Below are 20793 nucleotides of genomic sequence, written 5' to 3'. Positions count from 1 at the left end.
GCCAAGCAGTGTATCTTGACACAGTGGAAAACAATAAACGAACGACTCACAAAATCGATTTGGGTATCATCACTATTTGGAATTTTGCCAAAGTCGGTTTCTACATTTACTGAAATAAGAACAGGAATAGCATATTTAAACGACTGCATCCGCAATTTAGAGATAATGAACAGCAGTTTGTCTTCATCGAAGCCGAAAGCCTCCTTGAAATTTAATTAAGTTTCTTGAAGATAGCAACTGAGACAGCGCAGAAAATACCTGATAATATAATTTAACACTGATATAACTACATTGTAATGGCCGGTTAAAGCACCATGGAAATGTAGAACAATAATTATTAATTGTACAGAGGATTGTTAACGTAATTGTGATTTTTATACGTAGGAAAGAATTTTATTCTGTAGTTCTAATCTTCTTTCAGCTCAACTTAACGTCTAAGCCTGACCAATCATCAGTTTTCGAAAGGCGTGTGAATATTTTTGAAATTTAATGTTTATTTGATACTGGGGTTTTTTGCATTCACATTTCTTGGGCTTTACTTCTGTTGTTGAGAAAATTTCAAGGACGTACTCTTCTTTTTCCTCAGGAAGAGGACTGTCATAAAAAGCTTCCAGTCAACAACAACACTTGGATCGCATCCAAGACGAAATACAATCGCCCCCCCCCCTCCACTTGGAAGGAAAGGCTATTTTTCGTAGAATATAGTTCTTTTTTTATCCTGCCATTATCTTACCACGGAATGAATAGGATCGTACGATGTGATTCTTCTTTTGTGAATTAAATTAATTCCCATTATCCCTTGCGTTAAGCACGGGACGATCAATAGTGAGGAAATTAATGGAAATGTTGCTAAGCCGTTAAAATGAAATATTTCTGGAGGAAACACCACGCTCAATTTAATCCTTTTGAGGTTTCGTTTCCAGGGTAACACATGGAAACAAAACCAATTTTTTTTTTTTTTTGACAAAGCACACCAAAAAGCCACGTTCTCCGATAACAGATTCTCCGACAAAGTAACACCTACTACAATCTTTTTAATGGTGCGTTTGAAATTAATTTATTTCAGACAGAAGAATAAAATATAGATGAAACAAATTATCGGAGAAAAGATTAATGAGTAGATAAGTCCCAGTTCAATATATACAACTGTGTAAATCTTTTAAATATATCTAAACATTGAGTATGATATGCGTTCGTGTAATACAAGAACTTGCCGTTGAAGAAAATAAACTGTTTTGGGTGATTTTGAAGTCGCTGACAAGACAAAAAATTAATTTCATTCGACAGAACTTTGCCAAATAGCTCGGATAAAAGATGCACAACAAAAGTGACTGATTTTGCACTTGACTGAGACGAGGTAAGCAAACAGGAAATTTAAAGGTACGATAGGTAAGCCTATACAACATAATAAAATCTTCGTTTCTAACTTACTGGTGTACAGATCTATCCTTTACTGAGTTACGTGGAAACGTGCAGTGGTTTCCTGTACGTGCATTTGGTATGGCAGCAGTAGATCAAAGACGTTTACAGTCATTTCCAACATCATTGTGGCTGACATGCCTGATTTATACCACTCTTAAATTTTGCTCGTTTTGAAAATGTTGAATTGAAGCTAACTTCGTGTTAATGGAAGTCTATGGCGGATCTGTACTTTCCTCAGCTAGATAGTGGTTTGAACAAGTTATGGACAAACAAATTAGAAATAAAGACTGGTGGTTTCAGGTGTTTCTGCAGCAACGGATCAAAACATCCACAAACATGATATCTTCATGTAAAAATCGCCACATGAACAGAACCGTCTCAAAGGGCTGTGGTTCCTTTTAGCCAACTTTGCTTTAGATCTAGTCCGCACCCTCGTACCCTTTTTATATAAATTGAAAAAAGTTTTTTAGTTCAAAAATAAAATATAAATTTGTTGATAATTTTAACATTTATTTCATTCAGTTTATTTTATTAAAATAAAAAATTAAATTTATTAATTTAACAAGTAAAATACTCGCTAAATTTTCTGTTTCAAAGATTAACTTTAAGGGTCTTAAGAGCTGCAAATCTATGAATCCTTTTACCAAAGCCTAAATCTTTGGCGATGGCATGTTCAATTGATATGGTTGCCAATCCATCCACTTGATCTTGTATCATCGTGGAACGAAGATAGGTTTTGCTTAAAATTCATCTTCGAAAAAGCTCCCTTTAGCGCTGGCCACTGATACTAGCAACATCACAAGACCTCTCAACGTTGGTCACGAAAAGGTTTTCCAGTAATGTCGTAAAATTGTTTGAGCACATGAATTCCGAGATTATCGGTGAGAATAACTACCTTCGAAATTCGGATATTTTAATTCATTATTCGTAAAAATGGATGAAGGAGATGACTCCGTGTGTGCTAATATAAATGGTTATACTCCACGATCAATTCAACACTGTCTTTCAGTTACTGGATTGCACTGTCTAAAATGTCGAAAAAATGGATCCAAAATTTTTCCTTCTCTATCGTTCTAATTTTGTTTCGGTGTTCATTATCAAAAGTTCTTTTTCGGCGGCGAATTTGTGTTCGCTGAAATTAAGGTTCGATTGCCAGTTCAACTATCAACTTTGTTTTGCATGGTCTAGAAGATAATTAAATTTGTCATCTGTTCTGTAATTTTTTAAGGGATTCTATTGATTTTGAAGGCAGGATGGGACAGCTTGTGACATGTTCAAATTGATCTCTCAGAGAGATTTTCTTGTGGTGTTTATTTGGCTCAAAATGCCATACCAAAATGGCAGCAGATAAATTTGTTTAGTTTTTCTTTTCAACGGTAAAAAATTCGCACCCTAATTGCCTATATAGAATTCCTTTCTAAAACTGTTCATTTGTTTCTTGTTCATTGGGAGTGATTTTTTTTTTCTTTTGTTTTTTCAATTAGTAGTAGTAGTAGTAGTGGCACATGATGCAAGAAAGCAAGTGTAGGAGCTTATGCAGCATCAGCCAAAAAAAAAAAAAAAAAAAAATCACACCATTCCCTCCAAATGTCTGTCCAGTTCCTCCTTAAATTTATTTAACCTATCAACTTCTACAACGACAGATGGAAGTTTGTTCCAGCAATTAACCACCCGCTGGCTAAAGGCAAATTTCCGCACATCTATTCTACATCTGTCCTTTCTTAATTTGAACTTATGTCCCCGTAGGTTGGTAATCTGAACAAGTGGAAGGATCCCATCAGAATTCAGCGTGCTCAACCCATTCAAGGCCTTATAGACCTCAATCAGATCACCGCGCAGGTGCCTAGTCTCCAGCCACTGCAATTTGCAGAACTTAAGCCTCTCTTGGTAAGAGAATCCCTTCATTCCCCTCACCAATCGTGTTGCTCTTCTCTGTACACGCTCAAGCAAATCTACATCCTTCCTAAAATGAGGCCTCCAGACCTGTACGCAGTACTCAAGGCGTGGCCTGACCATTGCCTTATACAGAGGGACAATCACCTCCTTTTCCCTGCTAGCAAAATTCCTATATATCATTGACAAAACCCCATGACCCGCCCTAGCAGCCTGTCTGCACTGCTCAGAAAACTTCATATCTGACTGCACAATTACTCCCAGGTCTTTTTCATTTTCTACCACCTTAAGTGTAGTACCACACAGTTGGTACGTTTCTCTGGGGTTACTTCTACCCATATGCAGTACTTTGCATTTGTCAAGGTTGAACTTCAGTTGCCACTTCTTAGCCCATCTGCCCAAATTATCTAGATCCTGTTGCAGTAGCACACTGCCATTACTGTCATTAACAACCCTGCTAACCTTTGTGTCATCTGCAAACTTCGACATTAAGCCTGATATACCTTCATCAATATCATTGATAAATACACAAAACAACAGTGGACCCAACACTGAACCCTGTGGGACTCCACTAATAACATTAGTCCACGAAGAGCAGCACCCATTGATTACTACCCTCTGTCTTCTCCCACTTAACCATCCTTTTATCCATTGTAGCAACTTACCCTTAATACCATTCTGCTCCAATTTGTACAGTAGTCTTCCATGCGCAACAGTGTCAAAAGCTTTCCTGAAATCCAAGTATATGATATCAAAATTATTTTTTGCATCCAGTTCCTTTGTGACCACATCATAATAACCAATCAAATTTGTCAGACAAGACTTTCCCTTAAGAAACCCATGCTGTGTTTGAATTATTGCTGCAGTCTTGTCTAGATGATCCTGCAATGCATCTTTAACCAGTGACTCCATTATTTTACCCGGAACAGAAGTTAAACTAACTGGTCTGTAATTACTCGTGTCACCCTTCGATCCACCTTTGTGAATTGGGGACACATTTGCACATCTCCAGTCCGTGGGAACCTCCCCTGAGTCCAAGGATGCTCTCATAATTATGGCTAAGGGTTTGCTTAGTTGCTTTGCCGCCTCCTTTAAAATAACTGGATAGATCCCATCCACCCCAGGTGCCTTTCTTATGTTTAACTTCAACAATTTCTCTTCCACTTTGCTCTCAGTTATTACAAAATCATTAAGCACACTGCTACAATTTGATAACCTTCTTCCATTTTCAAATTGTAATAATTCCTCACGTGTGAATGTAGATGCAAAATACTCATTCAGTTTGTTTGCTATCTGAGCAGGATCATCAACAGTCGAACCATCGATGTCAAGTGGACCAATCATATTCATCCCCTTCCTTTTAGAGTTTATATAAGTAAAGAAATCCTTGCTGTTTTTCTTAGCATCTTTTGCCAAAGATTTCTCGTAATCCGCCTTTGCCTGCCGAACCTCCTTTGTGACCTGATTACAGACTAGCTTATATCTGCCACAGGCTTCTGCGTCACCTGATAATTTATATGCATCCCATGCATTTTTCTTCTCTGTCACGAGTCTCATTAGTTCATTTGATAACCATTTAGGCCTAAACCTTGAACGATATTTCTTAATCGGTATATAAAGTCTAGTAGCTTCCACGATTAATTCTTTGAATGCTTCCCACTTAGAATTTACTGTTTGTAACATCGTCAGTTGATCCCACTGTACAGAATTTAAAAACTGTCTGAGACCACTGTACTCCCCTTTACGGAAGCAAAAACCCTTTCCTTTATTCCTGACGGTAGTTACCTCTTTGAGTAAATCCCACTTCAGCACACTGTGATCACTGCTACCTAGTGGTTCCTTTATCTGCAAATTCTTAATACACGAATGATCACTGCTGATAACCAGATCAAGAATGTTACTTTCTCTGGTTGCCTCTCGAACATGCTGCTGCAGAAAACAATCATCCAATAACTCCACAAAAGTCTGACTAGCGTGTGAGTGACCAACCCACAAGTTCCAGTCAATATCTGGGAAGTTAAAATCCCCCATTATTGGCGCTCTCCTAAACTTCGGTGTCCTGAGTAGATTTCATATTGGCTCATTCGTCATGCCGGTCCTGCATATACCTTTGAAAAGCGCGCTGATGCCATGAGTATCTTTTTGGGTAGTAGTAGTATTCATAGTACATGACCACTTACACGCGTCGTTTGTTCTTGCTTCTGCGTATCAGGCGCTAGTGTAATTTGTTTCTAATCGTAGTCCGGGATTTTTTTTTTCTGGATGAAAAACCTGAGTTTTCAGGAAGGGAGAACCGTGCTACCCTCGCTAGAGGTCAAATAACTCGGTCTCGATCTGAAAAAGCCCATAAAAATTCCTCAGTCTTGACGCGATTCAAATCCAGACCTTTTTCACACGTTGTGGAATGACGGTGATCGTGACCAGTGCTACCTTCTAGGACCTGATTTGGCTGTGCGAAGGAAGCAAATGTGGTGCTACCTGCTGATAAACTTATGGTCATACCCTTCTTTGGCATTTACTATAATTGTATACCAGCATGCTGCTTATGACCCTGCTGAAACGCCATAATCTCTGTATTTGCAGCTGCTCCATAACAACGGGCGATCTTGTTCTACTTGTCAGGGGGTTCTTAGCTTCCACTAATGTCAATGTTTACTATTTTATCTTTCCACCAGATCTGACACACTGTGACTTTAACTTTCGTTACATTAATAAAACAAAATAAGAACATAATTTCACCTCTTCAAGAGCAGTTAGTTTGACTAGGTGCGAAGAAATTTAGCAGGATATGACATTACATCAAAAGGGGACTTTTTCGAAAAGGAAAAAAGGTAATCCTTTTCGAAAAAAAAGATTACCCCGTTTCAAAAAAGGATTACTTTTTTCGAAAAGAATTAAATTTTAGTGTAGCTGATATTAAGATAAATAATTTAATTATGGTCAATCTTTTTACAATAGCCCTACTTGAACAGTAATTTCTGGTCTTCAAAAATAAAACAGTGGAAAAGCCTTCAAAGACTTGAATTAAAAATGGTATCTCCAGTATTTGATATTGGGTAGTTTACTAATCTTTGCGGTTAAGGTATTTATTGGTATCTTAACTGCATCCTAAATCAAGCGATAAAAGACAGGGGTCGTTAACCTGCCCACATTGTTTTTTTTCTTTTCTTTTTATGGGGTTTCATAAAAAGATCTAAGCGTCTCATTTTCCACAAACTGACAATGAATTGAAAGAAGCCATTGCTTAACTTTCGCCTGATGTATGAAGTAGGAGGAATTACATTCAGTTTTTCTGGCATGTCTTTCGAAATAACGTCTGGCAGTCATATTGAAAACAGGCAGAAGGTGATAGTTTTGGAGGGGAAGAATTATCACCTTTTTATTTTCACGATGACTGAAATAGTCGGTTTCAGGCGACAGTTTCATGTTTTTCCTTCTCTAAATTTTCGATCTTTCATCCTGCAAAACAGGTAAATCTACCATAAAACATACGCAATATAATATAGATCCGACAAACTGTGAAGCCTCATAGCTTTAGCTATCTTTGCTCGAATTCTTAACAATCTCTCATTAAACTTTAAAGTACTCGTATATAAGTAATTTCTAGTACAATATGTTTCTTAGGTCTTGAGGTAATGAATGTTTAATAGCCAAGAATGTTGTGAACTTTTGAATTCACTTGATTTATTGCAGCCGAATTACTATTTATCTTTCCAGAAGTATAAAGTGCTTATGTGGTAACATAATAATAGGAATACTCTTTCTCAATTTCTTTTTGCCTATATTTGGGAAGAATGGAGAAAGATTTAATTGTCTCTTTAAAATAAAGCAGATAAAGTCCCCCATCTTAGAATGTGTGTAAAAATAAAACCTGCAAGTTTTCGACATTTTCCTTGATAAAAAAAAAATGTAATCCAGGAAATGAACACTCCAGGCGTGTTAAAATACACATCAAATAGAAAGGAACTAAAACAAATAAAACCATTCATCAAGGAAATTAAATTAAATAAATGCACGTCTTGTGTAGAAGCATTAGGCAGTTTGCTTTTTCTATTTGTGATGATTTCAATCGACTGAAAATATTTCAAATTCTTCATTGCATATTAATGGGATAATGGGTCCTGAAAACGGTGTATTGGAACGGCTCTAGCCTGCAGCTAGTAAATTTAAAATTAAGTGATATTGAAATAGAACGATGTTTTGCTGAAGTAAAGAATCAAATAGTGAATACCAGCCTGGTATTTATTTTTTTCTTTTTCCTCACTTCTAGTCTTTTACACGAGGGCTGTTCAATAAAGAATGACTGTGATTTTTTTTTTTTTTCACAAACATGCCTTTATTAATCATCCATATTTTGATGGTCCTTCAAAGTAGTCCCCATTTGATGAAATGAACTTATTCCAACGTTTCTGTCATTTTTCAAAAACATGGTGGAAGCCTTTTTTTGATATGCGTTTGAGAATCGCATCCGATGTCTTTACACCTGATTCGGACGACTGAAAACGTTTTTCTCTCGGCGGCTTCTTTAACTTTGGAAACAAAAGAAGAAAGGTGCAAGATCAGGTTGTAGGGCGGAGGAGGAGCACATTTGTCTAATTCTGGATAAGCATTCGAAGACAGTATGAGCAATGTGAGGTTTCGTATTGTCGTGATGCAGCATCCACCAATCTGCGTGCAGTTAGGGTCATTTGCGACGAATGTGATCCCACTTGTAAACCGTTCCTTGACCATAACTTGTCCTGCAGAAGCCATAACCTTTACCTTTTTCAGTGTTGGCGGTGACATAGACTTCCAAACAGAGCTTTGTTGCTTACTCTCTGGGTCGAAATGATGAAATCGTATCTCATCTGTCGTTACCATCGTGTGCAGAACTTTATCATCGTCAGTAACTAATCATTCGTTCCAGCTGCTGACAAACCTCCATGAGAACTTGCTGTTGCTGAATTGTGAGTAGGCTTGGAACACAGCGTGCACAAACACGTGCTTCTTACTGATATTCTGAACATCTCTGCCAGTTGCCTTGCTGTTGTACGACGCTCTTCTCTCACGATTACAGCAGCAGTGTTTATGGTTTCTGTGGTGACTGTGGTTGGAGCTCCAGAACTGTCGATTTTTGTAATTGAATCACACCCATCTTTAAACATTCTAACCACTTATGGTGAATCTACGATTTCGTATAGTTGTGCTATATGGAAGATTCACCGCAAACCTCTTAACATTTGATACGCTTCAGCTGATGTTTTCTTGAGATGGAACAAAATTTGAGAGCAGCATGTTCCTCGCGTGTCGCGTCCATTGTTACGTAGGCCAAACTGAACAGGGATAAACTTGACAGCTAGCTTTTGAGAGAGAGGATACATGTGCGGTTTAACTCTTATTTCGCAATCATTTGGAACGATACACGCAAATTTAACGGGGACGAGAAGGACAGGGAGAAAAAACAAACAACTTTAGTTCAAGTTTAGCCCACTGCGGTAGATTAGTCGGCACGATACATTGCATCTTCCTACTCTTTTTGGGGAGGTCTGGGTTTGAATCTCGTCGATGACCGGAGGAGTTTCTAAGTCTCCTTCATTCGAAGCTGCAGTTCAGTGATCTTAGATGGAGGGAATAGCGATTTCCCGGTCAAATTTGGGATACAAAATCCCAATTTTGACGAATACTTTGAATTAGTAGAGAAAAGCATTATATAAGTTAACTGTCCTAGTGCGAATTGGTTTTGCGCGTAGCGTCAGAACAGGAAATATCGGCAAGGTGCGTCGCTACATGTAAAGGGTTAAGAAGTCCAACTTGGAAGATTTGCACGAAATTTAATGTGTGTAAAAGGGACTATATGTAGTTAGTGATACGTGCACATTAAATAACATCTGAGTACACGGTTATGTCACGTGAATATTTTTTAAGATGTATTTATTGAAGCGTTACCACATCAGTCTACACTGAAAATATTGGAAACACTTTAAGGTTCTTTGGAGGAGAAGATAATCGCCTCAAAGTATGGCTGCGTGATAATTCCAGTACAAGCCCCTTATTTGAGGCGAGTACCCTCTTCTCTAAAGAGGCCTCAAAACGTAATTTAGTAGAACCTTAAAACATTTCCAATATTTTAAGTGTAGACTGATGTGGTAACACTTCGTAAATACATTTTAAAATACATTCTCGTGGTATAACAGTGTACTTAGTTATCATTTGATCTACACGATAAATTGAAATTAACAAAAGCATTTGGTGTTTTAGTACTTAAGTATCAAGAGATATCTGATGCAAAGAAACTGTTTATTATTAACTCGTCTAATGGTTGCTCCATATATTAGGCTCAGCTTAAATTACAAAACTTTTGAATTCGTCTTCCCTTTTACTTAAATTGCTCTTCTACGAGTATAATGCATGTATCTAAAGTATTTACTAATTTGGACCTCAGTTGGTTGGCTATTCAAGCAGATGCGTGTGGGTCATAATAACTGTGATTTGGTCTAATACGGATTCCTTCCAAAAACACTTTATAATATAATAAGTTTCGCAAACAAGTTGTTTTTTTCACCTAAAATAAATGCGCTTATAAGTGCTTGGTTGAACTTAGCAACATCATACACAGGATAAAAATTAGGGCTCTCACTTTGGAGCAGAAAAAGAAATCGCACTTAAAGAGCTCAAATAACAGGCACACTTTTAAAGGAAAGTTTTCACTGTATTTGAAATATAAAAGTTCTTTCTTGAATAAATTGAATAAAAGCGTCCTTCTATTTATACTTTTCAGTGCCGCTTACCATCCTATAATTTCAAGTCATGATTTGTGTGCTTTTCAAAAACTTACTGATCGTGCACACCCAGATATTCGATAGTCTAGCGACATCGTTCTTAGTAGAAATAATGTTCTTTTCGTAACCGCACAGTTGTGTGCGTCCGCAAGTAAACTCTCATCTGCCCTTCTGCCCAGTGTGCGAAGTGCCCTTCATTGGTTGCAATCGATCGGCAGGCAGGCGTGTCCCAGCCAAACGCAATTTAGGTATCGTTGAGGGCATGCAATACGCTACGGGAAAGCACATGTTAGTCGTGCTCCATACTCGACTCAGGTGAAGACACACCTGAGATCATTTGTAAGAGCTCCCCCTGGTGATAATTTCTTGCACGGATATTTCTCCAGCCCAGGACAGTTCGAACGAAGAACAGCAGTCGCATCTAAACATAGAGAGGTGCGCGTGTAGCGCAGACCTGACAGTCTACTGAGCACTGAGAATGAGGTAAGGGAGTTCGTCTTTTATCTATATATAAGATGTGGCTGCAGTGATCTTGCAGTTGTGATTCACCGCCAACATCACTACTACCATGCAATGAGGTCATCTTTGCTTCATGTTCCTATAGGAGTGGACTCTTTTAATGAAGGTCTTTTTCGGAATAACCAGACCTTTCATCTAAAACTTGGTTGTGCAAATGAATGCCCACAGGATAGATCTGAACGTGCTTCCAAGATTCATTAAACAAGGATGATGACGCGATGTACGTGCGAATGACCAATTACTTAATTGGCTGCTTCCATTATGAAACCAGCCTAATGATAAACTCTCGTTTGTTCTCGCTGTGCACCGTTTTCTTGCATGTTTCAGCAACTCCAATTGTCCTTCCTCGTCCGACACGCCACCGACAGCAACAGGTGTAAACGCGCCGACGTCGTCAAACCACACATCTCTCGCCTCCAGAGAAGTACCAGCAGCCCCATGATTGAAACTTGTTCTCCAGGTGTGTGTGGCGGCAACTTTCTGTGCGACAAATGGACCGATGTGAGGAGGGTTACAAATTCGCACTGACTGCTGCTAAGTTTACAGATCCGCGATGTCGGATGCACCTGTCATCTCGTGCACTTCTTTGCGATCCGTTTTTGTAAAGGTTTTGTCTGTGTTCGTCGGCATGGCTATATTTATCAAGATTGCGGCAGCTGTAAATGGCTCCGGTGTGGGAACATCGTCCCAGTATGGAGTAGATGAAATCAGTCACCACCCCACCAGTACAACATGCGAAGAGTTTGTTGGGGAGAAAGTCAGCAACTTCAGTGAAGACCAGCTGAGAATCACTCTGGATCATCCATTTCTAGTTGTTGAAAAGGGGGTCGTTGCAGGCATCGAGTACACAGGTGAGACTGTTTGTCGTTTGCTTTTTTCTGTCATGCTAAAAGTGTTGGGTGTGCCATAGTTGCCAACAACTATGGCAGTTGCCTAATTTTCTGCCCTTGTTTAACTATCATCAATGCAACCAGAACAACGCAACTTATAAATTTCAAGGCAGTTTAAGGGAAAAACTTTCTGTTCCCTTAAATTATCTTTGGTCTTTTGCTTTTTTAAATAAGCAACTTCGCAGCTTTCTCCTCACGTAGAGTGGAAGTCCAACGGTAATTGAATCGTTCGGTGGCGTGTCCTTGTTCCTGGCAGATGTTTTTGAACTGGGGGAATATCGATTATATCTTCATATCATTATTTGCGCTTAATTTTCTCTTCTCACGTCCGTTCCTCTTCCATTCCCAAAAGTTTCTAATATAAACACACTCAGAACACTAATTACGAAATAAATTGTGCCCGTTGCTCTCCTTCTTACAATCTCATTAAGTTAAGAAACTGCAGCGTTTGTAAATTTTCTTCCTTCCAAAAGTGAAAATGAAATAAAATTTATGAAATATTTTCTGTATAATTAGATAGTGCCAAAAAGGATATTAAGAGAACACTTTTTTATAAGAAAATAAATAAATTAAACGAGTAGTTATTAAATTTTGGGAGAGCCAGTACATTAACAATTACTTTTATTCTTGGTCGTTAGAAAGCACCACGCATCATAAGCATTCTTAGATTCATAACTAAAGAACAGAAGAATAATCTGCTTTATGAACTTTGTCTATTACTATTATTTGGCGCCAGTAGTACTAACATTGAGTTATAATTTTAGATTAGGTCACTTAATGCGTTATTACGAGTGGCTCAGTCATAATATTCATTAATTTGAATGGGTGGATCTGGATTGCTAATCGAGTTAATACAACATTTATAAGTGAGAGAGATGAAATATTACTTTTAGAATGCAGCAGTCCTGTTTTAAACGAACAAATTTAACCATTAAATAGTTTAATTAAAGTTTTGTTATATTGGCTTACAAGTGCTAATTTCTAAGTTTCAAAATGGAGCTCGGTATTCCTGCATCAATGTGTATTGTGGCTATTCGATTTAACCGTTTTATGTGTAAACTTTTTTGTCATGTTTCGTTCCCGATAATGTTATTGTTTTATAAAACTGTAGCTGTTTATTCTTTTCTTTGAGAACGGCTCGAATTCTGAAGGACAGCGATGTTACATGTTGGTAATATGATATTTTATAACTTGCTTCTCGTATTGGTACGTTGTTTGATGGCTTCCTTCACTTTTTGTCTGTAGAATCGATGTTCTCTTTGATCATGGATGATGATGAAGGCTCATACATACTGATATCCGGCTCCCTGACTACATCATCAATTGCAATACACGGATTCTTTCTGATTACGTTGTCTGCCAAGAGTATTTTCTTCAGTGACAGCTGTGTCAGCTGATTTGAGCAAGAGTCGACTTCTAGAGTTTTTCTTTTACCCTTCATAAAAACCATTAATATAAGGAAAGCAATGAAAGAATTGATTAGTGCACTTATTGTCTTTGAATAATATCTTCTTGAATTTCCTTCTTAGAACATAGAATCAACTGTGCTACCCATGAGGGCCATAGGAAACGCCCATAGATGGATCGCAGGGTGAATGCAAGGGAGGAGAGAGAGGGTTATGGTTAACTGTTATTCTTCAGATTGGGCTAGCGTAAGAAGTGGGCCCCCAAGCAATACTGGGACCACTGCTGTTTCTGATTTTCTTAAATGGCATCGACTAAGGGATTACAGGGCGTGGTGGCAAAATTTATGGATGATATCAAGGTCGGCAAAGTAGTTAATGATCGGCGCCGAGCAGCTCTTGGAAGGGGGGAGCGGTTTAGACTGGATTTCCCGAAGTTTTCTTTCAGAAAGCTAATTGTTAATTATTGGGATAAGTTGCTTCCCTTGGTGGTCGGGACGGACAGCTTGGGGAAAGCTAAAGAAATTTAGATTTTCCCAAGTTATCACGCAAATCATAACCTATGTGTGGCGGAACGATCACATAGGTCATTTATTTTATTTATCTATTTGCATTTTTGCCTTGTGCAGCAAATTGCCTGGAACTTCCATGAGAGAGAGAGAGAGAGAGAGAGAGAGAGAGAGAGAGAGAGAGAATAATTAAACTAGCGGATTAAGTGCGGAGCTTCTTAACTGCTATTGTGAGTATTCATCACTTCGCTACGAACAACCAGAAAAAAAAGGAGAGACGCAGCGTAGTAGGACAACGGTTCATGAGTGCCTGAATTATGCAGTTGATGTCGTTAATTCTCGCGTTGGTTTAGTGACCCAGGAACTTGACAGCCATATAACGATAATTCGGTTTAGGCGAAGTTATATTCCACTCCGTTTTCCAGGTTAATAGTGACGATTAATGTACCCTATAACAGAGGAAGATTGTGGTCCATGAGATTGTAACTCCGCAAGTTTAACGCTATTTTCACTTTCTAACAGAGTAACTTTTAAGAATGTTGGCCATACAAAACGTGAACTCATCAAGCTTCATGGAAGTTAAAATGTTGCTGTGAGATTACGGTCCCTGATGTTCTAATTTAAATACTAGACGTGGTGTATAAATTTACCTATGAGCGTTAGTAGAATCCTGTGTGATAAATTAAATTCAATGAAACTGACCTCATTGATCTTGTTTCAATTGTGATTGTGTAGTGATATTACAAACAGACAATCGCACAGACATACACAAAAGCAGCGCGAATATCCTCTATATAATTTTTATTTAGATCCTTCAGATTTCCATCTACTTCTAAAGAGATATCTTGCAGGAAAAAAAACATTTCTTAAAATATAATGAGGTTACATGAGCACTAGAATAATGACGTCAGTGTCATTATATATTCCTGCAACAGCGTTTCGAAAATGTTATTAGATGTTGGGATAAATATTTTAATATTTATAGCGACTACTTTAGAGCTTAGACTACGTGCGTTTTTGTAACTACATATAATTTCTTTTCGAGCTATAACAGGACTTGCATCCATATCTTTTATGTTGTTGCTGTAAGGTTTTAGGAGCATCTAAGGCCATATTGCTCCGTGTAAAAAGTCTGTAAATTTTCGTGCGTTCTGAGTTCGATTTTCTGTTTGCTGGACGAAAACCGCTTTTTTTTTCGAGAGAAAGCACCATGCTATCCTCTCCTGAGACCAACTAACTCGGCCACATTGTGAAAAAGGCCCATAAAAATTTCTCATGTCATTGAGGGGACTCTAAATCAGATCTTTTCGACCTGGTGTGGGAAGGACAGCGATCCTACCAAATGTGCTACCAACGAAGGCGCCATATCTTATAGAACAATCACACAAAAAAGACTCCAACTGTATTGATCTCTCTAATGCTGAGAATACCACCACGGTTGCATAATCCTTTAATCTTGATCTCATCATCCCTCGGGTTATGTCCCAGGTGACTGTTCCGAATTGGTTCAAACTACACGACTGACCTATACCTGGCTTTAATCATAACGGGCACAACGTCCTGTCCAGTTAGTCTGTTCCTGTGCCGGCAGCTCATCTCTGTTTAGAAGAGCCTCCATCTTTATATTAAAATTGGTCTTATATCATAAGTCTCCATTCTGTTAAGTTACGTATCAAAAGAATTCCCAGAATTTTCTGAATTTTAACAGTCAGTTACTCTTTAAATCATCTAGATTTGTTCGTTGTAACTCTTAATTGTTTGCAGTTTTTAATCTAGAAATAAGGTTGGTCTGATATGAACGTTTTTCTTCACAAGCTTTTTTTCTTTAATTTTATTATATTACGTTACTGTTTTTAGAAGGGGCTGTGAACTAGGATTACACTTTAATTTCATTGCTTTACTGCACCAATGTAAACTCATCTGTACCTCACTACCATAATTGCTTTGTCACTGGTCGACTTCTTCTGTACCCTCCCAGAGATTTGAAAACGGGGTTCAGCAAAACAGAAAAGTTCCGGAAGTAAAACCTTGAAACCTAGCCATCTGTAATAAGTGTAAATTGTTGTGATAACATTTCGATAAACGTGTTAAAACAAACTCGCGTGTTTATCGTCTAACTTTCAGACTATTTCAAAAATGAGCAATAAATGCTCTATTGTCTGTAAATGATACAGTTTAGCTATGGGGAGCTTATAGGCCGACGGCTTAGAACGTTTTACTGCTCATCTTTTGAAAATTTACTATCGCATCTTTTGGTATCTGTCATCTTGTGAGTTAAGCCATGGGTATCACATGCTGTAGTGATAAGATTCCCATAAGAACCGAAGCATTCGTAGGGAGGACGCCACAATGGCACAACATTACTAATAAATAACGTTTCCTCTCTTTTTAGAAAACTGTTGCTTATTCTTACTGCAACACATGGCAATCGTGGTGGTGTTAGCCTCACAATATGAGAGATCAATACAATTTGAGAGATCAATGAAAGTCATTACACTTCGCGTCTTTTTTTTTTCCCTGCCCGTGCTATAAAATATTAAGTCTTGTTATAGCCAAACGGTATCATTTACAGACAGGTCTGGAGCTTTTATTATCATTTCTAAAAACTTTACTAACCTTTGAAAATAAGATTTAGAGACTTTGTTTTCCGAATGTCCTTTTAAAACAGTTGGGCTAAGATGCAACGGTTAGAGTCTAAAATAGGCTTTTCTAATTTCTTCCGTGTAGTGGCACTGAACGTGTGGGTCTGTGTGGCACGGAACAAGCAGGTGACTTCAAATTACCAGGAAATAGGGAAGTGGAAGGGCGGGGGTGTTATACACAGTAAGTCGGTGTTAAAAGGAAAGAAAACTACAGCTGGTCTGTTAAAGTTTAAACATCTTCCATATGGAAGTGCAGTGTGATTTCTAACTGACGCGGCCTTTCTTCACTTCAAAAAAAAAAACTTCACTTAATCAAAACTGTTCCCCGAGTCATTAATAAATTTCCCAACAGTTCGATCGAAGCTGTTAAATTACAATGTTAAGTTTAGAAATATTCTTTTTATATATTTATTTACATTAATAGTAAACTCCTTTTGATGTATGTAATTTACCTGTACTTGACATCTTATTCTGTTAGTACGTTAAGCTCCAAAGAAATTAAGGCTTTGAGGATGTCAACATATTGTCTCTAATCGCGTATATTCTTCGGTCGGTTTGCCATTTCCCCTCAATGAAAAACCTCCGAGTTTCCAGAAGGTAAAAACTATGGGATTCTTTACCGAGACAGACTAACTTCATTGAAGTGCAGAGAATCATTTTCAGGAGAAAATGATTCTCTGCCATTCCATTCGAAATCATTTAGTGGTTTCATTGCATCTATAGGAATGCAACCTATAGAAGAAATGAAACTGCAACCTCTTTCACTATATAATGCGCGTGACCATTAATACATACTGTTTATAAAGGGTACTGGAAAGCAGTATTTGCAATAAAGGGTGGAATATTAGACAGCTAACTACCTTACGCCATTTTCATTTTGCTTTCTTTTATTGATGAACGAGACACAGAGACAAATAGCGGATGATAAAAAAAAAGAGATACTTTTAATTGTGTGAGTTTACATATTTGTCTTACAGTAATTACTTTGGTCTCGCAGAAATGTAAAACTTCTTAGCTCATTACGTTGCGTGTCTTTTATGGAAAATATGCTGGACTAGTTTTCGAGCAAGATTTGAGAGCAGAGAATGATCAAGCAATGCAACAGTTGTCAGTTCAATATAAAGTTTGCAAAAATTATTCTGTGCACGATAATAAGCAGGGAGTTATTTGCAGGAAGAAGTGTGCTGAAACGCATTGCACGATCGATCCTTCATTACAGTGGTTTCATTAGTGTGTTACTCATTGGTAAAGGTCTGGATTCGTATCCCTTCGGCGACTGGAAGAATTCTTAAAGTCCTCTTCAGTTCATGTTCGCCATAATTCGCCAATCTCGGGTGGAGAGTTGAGGCTACAATTAGTCAATCTATAGTTCCCCGTTAGTTATTCTGGATTTTTAGCTTGAATACATTAAAGTCGGCTCAAGAACACACATTACGTATAGACATTGTACACAGAGCGTAATATTCCTTGGATGCTAATGCGCTATACAAACAACAGCAACAACGTATACAAGTGGCACTTATTCTTGTTCCTAGAAATCAGTAAGGAAAATTACTTCGGTTATGAGATTTCATTATCAGTATTTTGTCAAGGGCAAGTCCACGCATACACTCGACTACTTCTTCGTATCTCCCTATCCTTAGCCTTCCTGTTCATCTATTCATATCCACACCTCTCTTAATTCAGTAATCATTGTTTTCTCTCTCTCTCTCTCTCTCTCTCTCTCTCTCTCTCTCTCTCTCTCTCTCTCTCTCTCTCTCTCTCTCTCTTCTCCATATGTCCTTCATCAATGACTCGCCTTGCAGCACATGACCAATCGAATTTCTCTACCTTCTCATTTCTCGCTTTATCGACCCCATCATATCTTTCCATTCTCTTTCATACCCGCCTCTCAAATCCTCTTAATATCTTCCATTCTCCGTGCTTCATATCAGACCTGTTATAAGAAATTTCGGTAAATGGCTTCAAATGTTACTGTAGGCGCAGAGATCACATATTAAAATTCTTTTTACAAGAATAATTTCTCCTATGCTTCATGGGCGTTTCTGAGACCTCACTTAAGGGACATCTGTATATATATATATGGGACGTCACAGATGACGCTTTTCTACCCAAATGTTACAGAATAATTTATTTATATTCCATCCAAATCTCTCTTGATCAATTAAGAAGCAAGCGAAGCGACTGTAACCATCTGATGTGGTCATCCTCAATGCTGGTGTAAAATGAATCGCGAATATAAGACGAATTTAGCGACCATTTCACGCGTGGAGTTGGAAGGACAGATGCCAGGAAATTGCTCTGTGGAAGAGAAATGACACACGCTTAATGAAGTTGTAATAGGTAGGCATCCACAAAGCTTCAAGTACCATGTAGCCTTTATCTCTGCACACATGCATGACGGAGTGATACCGCTGTCATTAATAGTCTGCAATCGATTAAGACCCAGGTAACAGCTTCAGTTGCCCGATGGCTTGTGCGAAGATAAACCAGTCGATAAAAAGGAGTCAAAAGCCAGTTATCCTTATGAGGGTCACTATTAGTGCAGTTATGTGAAGGGGAATTATGATATCTCGAAATATATTTTTCAATATTTCCGTAGCTTATTTGATAGCACCTTAACATATGATTAGTAAACATGTCACCCAGAACATTATTTGAATAGTCATAGAACGCATTATTTATTCATGACGAGGCGAGAATTAATTTGGTGAAAGAGAGAGAGAGATGATTTCAGCCTATCTTAATCAGTTTTCACAAGGAAAAATTTCGTATGAACCAAGGCCCAATTTCAAGACATAAATACATTTCGTTTAGGTGCTTTGACTGATTAAAAAAGACGTTGACTGCAATTAAAAAGACGGTACTTGTATTCTTAATCTCCTCGTGAAGTGTGAACACCAGATGTTATTGTCAAATTAATTGCATCTTTAACTTCTACGAGCATAAAAATTCCTCACTGAAATGCAATTAGCACTAGATTGGACATATGATAAATCAAATTTTTGAGGAAGACAAATTAACCATATTGAGAATTAAAGGGAAAAGGCAGCTTTCTTAAAAGAAATACGTGACAGAATAGAAGCTTTCTTTGTTATTTTATAGTTTATCTCTTTATTTTAAATAGCCAAATCGATAAAGACCCAAGTTAGAGAAAGGTGTAGGCAGACCCACGAATACTTGTAGCTCATCTAGTGTGTAGTCTGCTTTCTAGCTACATACTGAAGCAAAGTGGAATCAAACAAATCAGTCATTGACACTACTAGGCGAAAGTGTTCCTTATATATTCAAAATATGTTAGACGTTTAACTAAATACTTTATTTTAAATAACAGGATACAGAATGATGTCAGTGGTTTTAACTTGGTATACATAATTCTTCCTTAGCGTCTAATATGCAGAAATCAATGAGCGCTTTTCTGTAAAGTATTTTAATTGCGTTAACAGTACTGCATAATGAATATTATTAATGCAATTTTTATTTTACTTAATTTAAAATTACAAATTTTTCGGTTGTGCGACTCACAGGAGAGGGGGTAGCAGAACATTTACTATTAAGACATGTCGTTTTATAAAACTCGCTAATTTTCTTATGTCCTATTTATGGTTAAACTTTAATATCTATTAAGAGATAACTACCACAGTTACACTATTTCGCGATTATTTCCTTTATTGACAGCATCTCGTTTCGGAACTTTTACAGTACCTTAGTCACATTCATTATTTAATTTATTAACTTCAGGCATTGTTCTGCTATTCAGCTAAGTCATATTTCCTATCATCTATCTTTAGAATGTTAAGATAGATAATTTTCTCACTGGGAGATTAGCCGTATGCATTCCAGGTTCTTGTACTTCATTGCTCTTGGAATACATTGTTCCCCTTACATTCTTTAAGTTAATCATTGAGGATCTGATTAGATCGTGTGCCTCGGTATCCTGTTTACACCAGAGCCAAATGTATTTTTGGTCCATGACTTCGTTTCGGGTTGGAGTGCAAGATACTTGGAAATATGGATCGTGAGATAGTAGTTCTGATTATTTTCTACCCTCTTCAACCATTTTTCAAGTTCCAATATTCCTGTAAATCGTACGAGTATATTGGTAATAAACTCACCCGGACGACTGGACCTCACAAATAGAGATGGGGCATTGGCAATAAGTTCATATGTGATTTTAATTATGTTTTCATTTTGATTAATTACCGTTTGATTGATCATGGAGCCTGGATTTATTTCTTACATTAGTGGTCCTCGCAGGTAGCACTGTGCATATAAGCACTGTTCAACCGCACACCGGGTGTGAAAACGCCTGAGTTCGAATCTCGTCAAAGACGCGAGGAATTTGTATAATCCTTTTTCACAACGTGGCTGAGTTAGTCGGTCTCATGAGAGGGTAGCATGGTTTTCCTTCCTACAAACTGGCAAATCGACCACAGAATACATCAATTTGCACATATGACATATGCATGCAAGTGTGACCTAAATCGCTGATGCGGCAAAAAAAAAAAACAAAAAAAAACCTACAACAATAATACCAACGTCAATGCTTCTGAACGTGCTTATCGAGCCTAGCTCATGGGGTTTTTTCAATGATATATATATATATATATATATATATATATATATATATATATATATAAACAAATCTGCAGTCATTGTCAACCACTACAGGATAGAGGCCTCCTCAAGGAGTCATGTTGAGGGAATGGACCCTAATCTGCCACGCTGGTCTAGTGCGAGTTGACGGACCGACCGTA

General features: G+C 37.8%; 1 protein-coding gene across 1 annotated transcript in view; it reads left to right on the top strand.

Moving 5' to 3' along the window:
* Window positions 1–10520: 10520 nt before the first annotated feature.
* Window positions 10521–20793, top strand: part of LOC150080644 (uncharacterized) — a 109507-nt gene continuing 99234 nt past the window's right edge. Inside the window, exon 1 of the mRNA XM_090380768.1 lies at window positions 10521–11443. Coding sequence (XP_090236894.1) covers window positions 11146–11443 — 298 coding nt within the window. The 5' untranslated portion in view covers window positions 10521–11145. The remainder of the gene's footprint in view (window positions 11444–20793) is intronic.

Source organism: Mastigoproctus giganteus, chromosome 9 (genome assembly GCF_048544385.1).
Source record: "Mastigoproctus giganteus isolate SK-2022 chromosome 9, ASM4854438v1, whole genome shotgun sequence".
In the NCBI taxonomy this organism is placed as follows: domain Eukaryota; kingdom Metazoa; phylum Arthropoda; class Arachnida; order Uropygi; family Thelyphonidae; genus Mastigoproctus; species Mastigoproctus giganteus.
The sequence above is the reverse complement of the archived record's forward strand: the minus strand, read 5'-3'. Positions and strand labels throughout refer to the sequence as shown.